General features: G+C 40.4%; 1 protein-coding gene across 2 annotated transcripts; it reads left to right on the top strand.

The window, feature by feature from the left end:
- Positions 1-965: 965 nt before the first annotated feature.
- Positions 966-11,355, top strand: LOC147795701 (uncharacterized). Of its 2 annotated transcripts, none has more exons than XM_087131028.1 (8): positions 966-1,122; positions 2,444-2,653; positions 2,964-3,125; positions 3,649-4,125; positions 4,634-4,825; positions 4,932-5,114; positions 5,432-5,593; positions 6,396-11,355. In XM_087131028.1, the coding sequence occupies exons 1-8, from the start codon at positions 968-970 to the stop codon at positions 7,360-7,362; spliced, it is 2,508 nt and encodes an 835-aa protein (XP_086987154.1). In that variant the 5' UTR covers positions 966-967; the 3' UTR covers positions 7,363-11,355. The 2 variants fall into 2 exon arrangements, with proteins under 2 accessions (XP_086987154.1, XP_086987153.1); XM_087131027.1 differs by having other exon boundaries at positions 4,616-4,825.
- The last annotated feature ends 59 nt before the right edge of the window (positions 11,356-11,414 follow it).

Raw genomic sequence — 11,414 nt, 5'->3', positions numbered from 1 at the left:
ACGGAGGCCATCCTCTTCCCGAGAGTCAACAGGCGGCGCTATGTCGGTCTGATTTTACACTGTTTTCTATGGGCGCGTATTTGGTGTAGTGCAACCATTGATCTCCATTATAATTGAGATCAATGCATGGTACAACCCTATACACTCGCATTATTTTTTCCTGTACTTGTGAAACGAGCCATTTTTTGAAACAGTAAGGACGGTGTGACGACACAACGCGACAGAACGACACGACGGCAAAACGCGACGTCACGACGGCACGATACAACGGCAAGACGAACCGGCACGACGCGACGGAAGCAAGAAATAACACGAGACGATGACACGACGCGATGCCAAAACGGCACGACGCAATGCATTAAACACAGAACGAAAGTAATGAGAAAGGGGTGACGCCAGGACGCGACGGAGCCGTCGTAGCGTCGCGTCGTAGCGTGGCGGCGACAAGAAGACGCGACGCAATTTGGGCAGTTACAAGCAACATGCAATATGGCGGCGTCCATGTACGTTATTCGAGAGTAAATTTTTGGATAACGAGGCTGAATTCTTTTCTATTTAATCAGGAACATTCTTTGCAGTATTACGTAAAATGATCGATGTTAATTTTGCAAAACTTCATGTTGTCTCTGGCTTTGTAAGCCATCTCTCTACTTTTTGCAACTGTTAAAAAATCAAAACCGCACGATTTTCTCTGTGTGTTCCTGTAAAACCCTGACGAGGAGGTGGTGTGTGATCCTGTTCCGAGAACAGTGTTCTTGAGTCGTGTTCAAACTGTTCGAGCGCGAGAACAAGAAACCCGTGTCAAGAACAAGCCGCCCGAACTTGACTCGACGCCTACAACAGCGCCCCCAAGAAAGTAAAGGTGCGACGCGGTTTCTTGTGACGTCACAATGAATTGGCGCACTTTTCAAAGCGCCTCGTTACTACTTTGCGGCAGAAAGTAAACAGCACCCAGGTAGCTTTGGGCATGCCCTGTTCTTGTTTGGCGCTTGTCGTGCGAACAGGAGCTCCTTCTGAGTTGCATTTTGCGACGAAAGAAACTGAATCTGGTGATTTTACCATCGATTCTAGCGATTCCATAATGGATCCATTAACTTCGAGAACTCGTTCAGATAAAACACGGTAAGTTATTTTCAAGGTCTTGAGTATTTTCCTTTTTTATTAGTTTTGGAAACAAAAAAATTACACGAATGCCTATTTCAGACGAATATTTCGACCTTTGTTCGTTGTGACGTGTAATGGAACCATGACAACATGCACGGAATAACTCGGCTGCAGTGGCAACTTGTTTTATGCTACTGAATTTGGGGGCTGAAATAATATTCCGTATTTTAAATCTCCAAATTATTCCAAAGTTGAAAGAATAAAACTTCGATACAGGGCTGTGTTGAAAAAGATTTGTCAGATGGAATATCTGATCCAATGATTCTGTCAGTGAATTTAATCAATAATTGATAAAATGTGGAGGCCCTAAATATGAATTAGGTGCGAAATTATATTATACTAACCCGTAGGACTGGTGCATTATGCAATACTACTCATACATGCAGGCTTTTTGAGGTACGTTAGGCTGTGCAAACAAAGCTATAAAACAGTTATAAAGTTCACATATCTCTCAAGCCATCTCATATCTTTACGATTCACAAAGGAAGCTAAAAGTCATATTATGGAATTTGCCTAATTTTTTACAGATTCATAAGATGTTCTCATGGTACTGAAATAGTGCACACAATAATAATTGAGGAGTGTTCCCTTTGGACAACAGCTTATAGGGATATTGACAATATCGTAAGAAAAAACTCTTTGCTATGGCAACACTTAGGATCTAATAGCTGTTTCCTCAACAAAGCAAAAACTAAACCAAACAGCAGAGTAAACAAAAACATACAGAAAAACACGCTACACAGTTCCCTTAGAATTAAGTCATAAGAGCCCTGTTGGGCTTTTATGCAAAGTAAGTTTTCATATTCCAGTGCCAAACTGTATTTCTTTTCAATCTTTATTTTAGACAGTACACTTTAAATTGTCTCTGTGGCCGGTTTTCTTTAAGTTTGATTTGTTGCATGATTTATTACATAACACTTACTGAGATTAATTTGAGCGAACTGTTAAAATAATGCACATTTGTGCAATGCACACATTTATGTTTCAGAAACAGTATCCACCACGTCTTCATCATTTCTGTAGCAAAATCGCACTCCACTAATTTAAACCAAGAGTTTGTACCGTTATTTTAGTACAGGTTAGAGGCAGAAACATTGCACTAAGAAGACGCTCAAGATTAAAATTAATGTTACGGCTTAGGAGAGAGAATAAGGATAATTATTAATGTAGTAAATTTTAGAGCCAAACAAAATCTTACAGAGTAGACTTAAGATAGGTAAGAAAAAAGTCTTCACGAGACCTGCATTTCTTACTTCCAGTTCTTATGCTGTCTTTTTAGTTCGAATGCTCACCAGGAAGTTCGGACAAACGGAGGGGATAGACCCGTCAGGATGTCCCCCTCCACCGCTTCCAGGGAGACCCACATAGGAGGGGATAGACCCGTCAGGATGTCCCCCTCCATGGCTTCCAGGGAGACCCGCATAGGAGGGGATAGACCCGTTAGGATGTCCCCCTCTACTGCCTCCACGCGCACGCAACAGCTGCAGTGGTATGAATGGCTTACATCAACAGTATTTTATCCCACAAGTTGACATTCTCTAGACTAGTACACGTGGTTTGCTCTTATTTACTTAAACTGGCCACGTCTTGGTAATTTAATATCTCAATTCCTACCAAACAAACTTTTTCGAAAAAGAACATTGCACCTTGGAAACGCTTGAACGGTGATGTTCCAAGCCTCCAAGCAACAACAATAAAAAAACAGAAATCAATCCCAAAATCAATCATGCACGTTTATCTTGTCTAAACCTCTACGGTGTCCTAGCTTAAAATACTGTATTCTTTGCAAACTTTAACAGGCCAGAGTTGAGTAACTTTCCTGTGGTATCCATGTCACCCCTTGGATTCTATCGGCTAATTGGAACTCCAGATTCCGACCCTCACAATGACATCCAACATGGAGGAACTGGACCCAGTAGGACGTCCCGCTCGAAAGCTGTCAAAGAAGGCTCACATCTCAGGTAGGCCTAATACGTGAACGTGTACCAGCAAACTGACAGAATGGACAAGACTTCTCCCATAGCAATACGGTCCCGCAACCCTAATGATATACTTTGTTTGAATGGCCAATGAAATCCTGCCGTGGACGCCCATGAATCAAGTGCAGTCTAAATTTGTTTGGTTTCGATATATGATGATCATCAAAAACAGATCTGGGCTTTTCAGCGCAGTAGGGGCCTATTCATTATTATCTTAGATAACATTTCAGGCGCCCACTTGTCCACATCGAAGATGATTTGAGTAAGGTAAACAGTAACTGCCAGTTGCACGTTTTGCACAAATTATCGTAACGGTCTATTTCTTTGTAATTGAGAGTAAGCATTTACATCTGGTTTAAAACGGAAAAGGAGAAAGGAAAACGCTGACAACTTGAATTAAATGGCCCATTACATATGGCAAATGGATAAGATTGGAAAAATGAGTCAAGGAACGTGGAGATTTGAGCATGACAATACGATATTGTTTGACAACTTTTGGATACAGTGTCATGACAAAAAAACTACCAAAATATCATGACCCTACTCTGACGGCTGCCCAAGGCCTGGCAGCAAACAGTCGTCTCCAAGATGAAGTCCGAAGCGATCTCCGGGCAACGACCTCCGAGGCTCAGCAAGCCATAAAAAACTTACCTCGCGATAGGGAGACTGCAAAGGCAGAGGTTCCCGTGCGAAAGACCCGGCAGGCAACACAACTCGAGTTGCGTCACCAAATTTGTGAATCCTCCCGAATTACCCGGGAGCAGGACAGAAAGATCCGCCTGGATTCAACACTATCTGCAAAATGCCCTACGAGGGGTACTGAGCTGCCCCCTTGTTACAAGAGAAACACTCAGCAGCAAATTAGTGCCTTTACAGGTGTCGTGGCATCTTCAACATCAGAGGTCTGTGCCACACCTAAGAGGCCACCCGCTCCTTTAGGAGCAGCACCACCCCTGGCACCTAGAAAGTGCACCTCCAAGAGGTAAATAAACAAAATAGAGCACAGAGGGCCTTACATTCAAGAAGGGTATTCCAAAGAAATTTCTCCTTGACGAGACCATTCTAAACGATATAAGCGATATAAAGCGATCAAAAAACTATTTCCTATGATTGGCGCGAGTCAATCGCGGTTTAGTACCAAATACGCGAACTTAGTTCACGTTGTACTTCTAGAGTAAGAGATAGTGTACTATTAAAAACCTTGTCTAATTGTAAAGGAACACTCCAACCAATAAGCAGCAGTGTTCCGTATGATGGAGAATAAAAGGGAATCAAATTTGGAAGAGTTTGAATATGTCAAAAGTTTTAAGCCACCACGATACCATGAACCATTCATTTTCCCCTTCTAAATTAGTCAGAGTACCTCCAAATACTAAATTGTCTCTTGCTGAACTGCTTCCAGTGGAGACAAAACACGACGGTTATAAAAAAATACTCCTTGTGGCTGAAGTAGACCACGACATTTTCTTTAGTTTGAACCTTTTTTGCAGGAAACACTTGGGGGTCATCCTTACTCCTCCATCTGAGAATCTCAAGAGAAAGATGTCGCCTCTTCTCTCTGATCAGAAGAAGGCTGTAAGAACCCTGGACACACAGCATATTACGGTGGGCGTACAGACAATAAGCACTGACACCACTAGAGGTGTGGGGAAGCCATCACTCAATACAACTGAGGGCAAAAGGTACAAATACTAATTTCAGAGAGTTTTATTCCACAAACATTCTTTTTAACTGTTCAAACTATATTTTCACTTTGTATTTTTTCCACTTCCTACAACACCTTGGTAAAAGGCAGGCAAACCGTTGTCAATATCCCCTTCCCTTCAAGAAAAGGAAGGTAGAATCTTCAATGTTGTTCGGGAGTTCTGACAACAGACCATCAACGTCTCGGGTATCCGAGTCAGAACACAGCTTGTTAAAGAAACGCAACCAGAGCTTTTGCGGTATCCATCCCAGATGTGCTTTCATAAGGTAAAATTATTCGGGTTCTTATCTGGTGTAGAAAAAAATTCCTACAGAGTCGTTCAGGTTTCAAAAGATAAAGTAGTAACTAGCTCGCTCGTTTAACAAGTTAAAATTATTAAGTTGACTGGACAATTGGCAACTAGGCCCTATTGGGAAAACAACTTTCTTTGTTTTAAAAAGTTAATTCTTACATCTTTGGGTTTCGTTTCTCTCTAGAAAAAAATTGTGGTTTGCAAATGAACATGACAAATAATGATTCCTTTTCCAACTTTAGTCTGTGTGGTAGCTTTTAGAACAATGCAATTTCACCGCTGTAATTTCAGAAGCATCTTACCACCAACACCTCCCAGTAGACCCACGACCAAGCTCCCGCTTCCAAGTTTCCATCCACAAGGACTGTGTCAGACGGGGCCCAGCAAACCAGTACACAATACGGAAACTCTGACCCAGTTGCTGAGCTTAACCAATCAAGTCTCTTGCAAACGGTAGGTCCATACCGGTAGCTTATACAATAACGGCTTTTTTTCGTCAGTTAAAAAAAGGGTCCAGTCCTTTCGAAAACAAACAAACAAACAAACAAACAAGGAAGTGCCGAAATAAGACACTGTTCCACGTAAAACAGTTAGACATACACAAACTATATTACATTTTTTTGGAAACATGAGGATGGTTTATAGTTGACATAAAAATAAGAAGAATTTTCATCCTCCATGAGAAGAGGACCATCTTCAACAATAGAATTAAATAGACCACTAAAGATTAATGCGATAAGTGAAAGGATGTGATATAAGTCAATTCAGGCGAGTTAAAAATAAAAATAGAACACACCATCGAGAGGGATGTGTTTGCAATGGCTAATAAGACCTACCTTATCTCTGCATAATGAATGGCCACAGTGTGGGGGCATGAACATTATCTTGCCAAGAGTGGCTGTTGAGATCTCTGGCGCTCCTTTTTGGTAGTTCGCTTTCTTTTGTCCTGTACATACATGTATATACGTGAATCTTCATAGATGCTGGTCTCGTGTGTGATCAAGGATCTCCCTGTTGAACAGTCTGCGGCAAGCTCTTCCAAGTAGACATAATGATGATTGACATATCGATATTTATTTCAGTTCAGTTTTTCTAGATGGATTATATCTCACATAGTCAGTCCGATTTAAACGTGCAACCGCAAGTGATATTTGCTCAATTTTTTCTATATTTGAACAGTGAAGTAAGTTATTTTACAATAGGCATAAGAAGCTCCGCTGCATTAAAAAAATGATTTCTATCCCCATTTGCTAAGGAAATTAAATTTAGGACCGAGGCCGTCACCAGAGGAGGGCCAGAGTGCGAGTAAGAAGCAGAAGTCCTCCCATGGCAGCTCCTCAGCATCGTCTACTTTGAGTAGTCCTACCTCACCCATCACTATCCCGTGTTTGGACCCATCCGACATCGAAAGCGTGTTGAATACCCAGGGTGGCCCGCTACGCCTGGGCATGGGCGACTTCGGGGAAGTGCTACTTATGCGACGAAAATCAGACGGTACCCTCATGGCAGTGAAACGACTAAAGACCTCCGGCCTGCCACAGAAAGCATATCGAGAGATGCTTGTGGAAATCAAGGCCATGATGGCTGTCAACGGCCTGCGTGAATTCCCGAGATTCATTGGGATCATAGATGAAAGCTCTTTCGCCATGGAGTTTGTAGGAGACTTGACAACCCATGAGACAAAGAGTGTCCACACCTGTATGTTGGACAGAAGCCTCTTGACCACAGTAGACCGAGCGCGCATTTCCATCGACATCACTCAAGGTCTCATGGCACTGCACGGGGAAGGTTGGCTGCACAATGATCTTCACAATGGCAACGCCCTGGTGTGCTCAGACCCACTTACCGGCCAAGTTACTGCAAAAATCATTGACTTGGGCAAAGCCTGTAAGATCAGCAAACCACCTCCACTAAACCAATTTTGCAAAAACGTGAAGGCTCATTACTACAAAAATTGCCAGCAGATCGCTCCAGATATCGTTGAAGGCACCTCTAAATGCAGTGAAGCCAGTGACGTGTACAGCCTTGGAATTCTGCTGAAAGACATTGCTCTCACGAACAAAGACCTGAGGTATATCAGAAACCTAGGCAGAAGGTGCTGCCATAAGAACTCTGCCAGGCGACCAGCACTAGCAACGGTTCTTGGAGATCTGCGGAAATTTCAGGAGAAATTGGAAGCGCAGAACATAAAAGAAGCACAGGCAACACAGAAGACAAGATAATAGCAGTAGATACATAAATCTACGGAAGCAAAATAATATTTTCGAGATACACGTACTATCTTACCGCGGTGAGTTAGCTAAACTAGTTCAACTCGCTACATATTAAGACTCAGCCTGAATACCACACCCAATGATCCCGACTGCTTTTCTAATCAAGGGTCCTGTATCACTCAACGTCAACGTGACCAACACTCCCCCAGATTTCCGGGAATAGTCGAACTATACTATTCCAAACTTATCCTGTCCATATTTAAATTCAGTTTAACGTCAACACTTTTTCTTTAATTAATGCTCCTCAAAATTGTAAAAATTATTCAAAAGATTGAAATGAATAAAACTGGTAGCCAGAATGATTAAAGGGAGAAGAAAAAGACCATTCGGATGATATCGTTAATATTCGGGCATTTCCGGCTGCGTCTGTACCAAATTTTGTGAACTGTCCGGGTTATATCGGTCGGAGTACTCCCCAATTACGAAGCAGAACTAGGGTTGAAAATATTGGAACATGTTTTGATAAATGGAAAGCATTTTTCAAACTGAGCGTACTTTAAAGTGAATGCCATTTTTTAAATTTTCGTATTTTAGGAATTTAGGAAAATAAATTTTCAAAAGCAGAATGAAATTTTGAGGATTTAATAAATTTTTTTCTAGATTCGAATGAATTTTTAAAGAGTGGGTGAATTTCCATTGACGCAGTGTATTTTCTAGATTCCCAGGAGTTTTCAAAAAACGTAAATTTCTACAAAGCCAAAATTTTTCAAGATTGGAACGAATTTTTAGAGTCAAAATTTTTTTCAGATTGAAATTAAATATTTTTGAATACATTGAACATATTTTGGAAATGGGAACACTTTTTCAGCGTAAAGCAGCTAATCGGTACACGTATTTTACACAAAATCTCATGCGATCCTAAATGAGAGGGCATCCAAATTAACATAAATCCAAATTAATAACCAACCACGAATAAAAAGCAACTTGTGAAAACAATCTGGGAAACTATGCTTCACTTAAAAAAAAAATATACTTGAAGCACTCTGAGGCTTTCGCAGAATGCTGTCTTAAAAATCGAATACTCCTTACACGCGGGTTTTGGGTGCGTTCTCAATTCGGATGCTTTCTCAGATCAGATCGTATCGTAAAATACGTAAGCCGATTCGTTGTAAAAAATGTCTAAATTTCAACAAAAATGTTCACATCATAAAGTTTTTGTTTGTTCTATTTTAAAAGAACTTCGAACTTTAAAAATTCATTCAATCCTAGAGATTACGTTGAGTATATAAAACTTCATTCACTCTTTAAAAATTCACTCGATTCGGAATCTAAAAAAGAAACGAGATCCTTAAGAGTTTGTTCGGTTTTTGAAAAATATCTACTAAACTTCTAAAATACAGGCTTTTTAAAAATGACATCAGCTTAAAACACATTTAGCTTTAAAACTAAAATGCATTCAATTTAACAAAAACATGTTCCAATATTTTGACCCTAATTCTACTTTGTAGTGGAAGGCGTACTCCGACCAGTATACCACGAATAGTTCACAAAATTGTTGGTACAGACGAGGGTGGAAATGGCCGAACATTACCGATAGCATGGTTTTTTTCTTCTTCCCTTTACTCATTTGGCTACCAATTTCATTCATTTTAATCTTTGTAACAATTTGTACAATTTTGAGGAGCATGAAAGAAAAAGCGTTGACGTTAAACTGAATTTAATATGGACAGGAAAAGTTCGACTATTTTCGGAAAGGCTGGGGGAGTGTTGGTCACGTGGACATTGGGTGATACAGGACCCTTGATTGGGAATCATTGGGTCTGGTATCCAAGCCGAGTCTTAATATATTGCGAGTTGAGCTAGTTTTAGCTAACTCGCCCCGGCGAGATAACTAGCAGCGGCGAGATAGTATCTCGAAAAACGGGTTTTTTTGTTTTTTTGTTTTCTGCAAATGGCCCTTATACTCTTCCATATAAATATCTATAGTCTAAATCAATTATCGGTTGATTATTATAAAGGCCAGTTCGTGCTTTGTGCGAAAGCAAACACGAAATTGTGACGTCGGATGAAATGCTCGCGTTGAGAATTCTTAAAAGTAGAACCCGCTGCAACTTAGCGAAATATCACGGCAAATTTCTGGTGAGGTCACATATTTGCTTCGCTCTTGCATTCACCTGTAATATGAACCGGCCTCATTAGAGTTCAAATTCCCCCTCCTACGTGTTCCCATGGCAAAAGCAACAGCATCAATTCATGTGAACAATTCATGTGAGTCATGCAAGAAATAGGAGCTTTTTTCAGTGAGCGGTTTGGGAAACGTGATTGAGAGAATCTAGTTTTCTTCACAAAATTTGAATGAACAAGACCTTTACAATCCAGTACTATTATCTCGGAGATTTACAGAATCGATTGATCGGCAAAGGTCCTAAAGGCAAATATCAACAAACTCTTCTCAATAGCTCAGAACGTGGTGAAAGGCCCACTTGCCTTAACTCTGGCCTTTACATTCGAGTCGCTCTTCACCACCTTGACATTGTTGCTATTGATTGCAAACTGCAATTAAGCTATCCTCTCACTAGGCTTGCAACTTCGTGAAGTCGATAAATTGTAATCACTGCCCCTGGGAACGTAAACAAGATAGGCATACTTGGGTTTCGACGTGGAGCTGTTAGCTATGCAGGTCCGTTTGCACATCACTTTATGACAAGTTCTTCATGAAAGCATAAAAGTCATATTATGTGAACACAGAACTTAAGCGTCTTGACTGAACAAAAAAATAACAAAAAAAGCATGTTGCTCCTCCCTAGTCCATAATTATGCAAATTAAGATTATTATTATCCTTGTACATTCACGTCAAAGTCTAACAAATCACAACACGATTTTAAACCGTTTTCTCGTACTACGCACAGCTAATTTCGCACTATTCCGTGTTGTGTTTGCTTTTATTCACCACCAGTAATTGGCAGATTTTTTGTAAAAATCGACTCAAATCACTACATTAATGAACAGGAATGTTACTTCTTGCTGTTCCAACTTCTACTTGTGTTCTCTACAATGCATCACGCATAAATTCAAAATTGTCCATAACCAGCGATACCGTTCGAAATAAGACTGGTTCTCAACATCATTACACATCGTCCAAAGCGTTTGAAGTTACTGTAAATAAAACTTCCTTCATATTAGGATATGAATTTTAAAACATATTTAATAACAAATTTCTTTAAATTTCCTTTCTCTGATCTTGAATGATGACGATGTTTGAGGAAGAACCTTAGGTTGAGAAGATCGTCTCTACCACAAACAGAACACTTGCATGATTCATCTTTATTTCAAATGCTGGCCTTCCAAAGTATCTGTGGATAGCAAAATCGAAGGACACACAGACGCACAAAATTCTAAATGCCCAGTCAGTTGGATGGGACTCAGGCCGACTACAAGTAAGCGTACGGTACCAGTCAACTGGCATCGTGGTCAAAGGGTCAATCTAGATGAGGGATTTAGGCGACAAAAAATGAGTCATTTCTTCCCCTCCCTTTTTATATTAATATAGGCCCACCAAAACCAAACGCCTCCCGCGAAAAGTCATTCTGATCATGGTCGAAGTGCGTGATAAAGTTTCTTTTCATCATTTTGCGGGCATGAACGTTATCAAAGGCCAAGTATTTTATTTTAGTATTTGGGTCATTCTATACCTTTGGAGACCAATTTTCCCCATCTGTAACATTTGGCGTATGTTTTGTAAACGTTTAAAACTCATTCCTTAAGTTCCAAGATTATCCCTTGTCAAAGTATACGTCAGGTGTAACAGACGAAAAAATGTCACACGTCGGACCCAACAGAATGACCCATCTGCACAACTGGGTTCCATTTCAAGTTGTAGTTAAAATTAGCAGATTTGGTTTAAAAAAATTCGATAGCTGTCCTGAATTTTGATTTGATCGGCTTATGATCAACAGATCAAGTCCAATTCGAAAAAAAAAAAGTTCGAACGCCTCGGTCTAGCTTTTCACATCTATAATCGTGGAAAGTTAAGATACTCCTTTCCAAATTTCACTATCTG

Source organism: Acanthaster planci, linkage group LG21 (genome assembly GCF_054643075.1).
Source record: "Acanthaster planci isolate LZ-2023a linkage group LG21, COTS_SCS, whole genome shotgun sequence".
In the NCBI taxonomy this organism is placed as follows: Eukaryota; Metazoa; Echinodermata; class Asteroidea; order Valvatida; family Acanthasteridae; genus Acanthaster; species Acanthaster planci.
The sequence above is the reverse complement of the archived record's forward strand: the minus strand, read 5'-3'. Positions and strand labels throughout refer to the sequence as shown.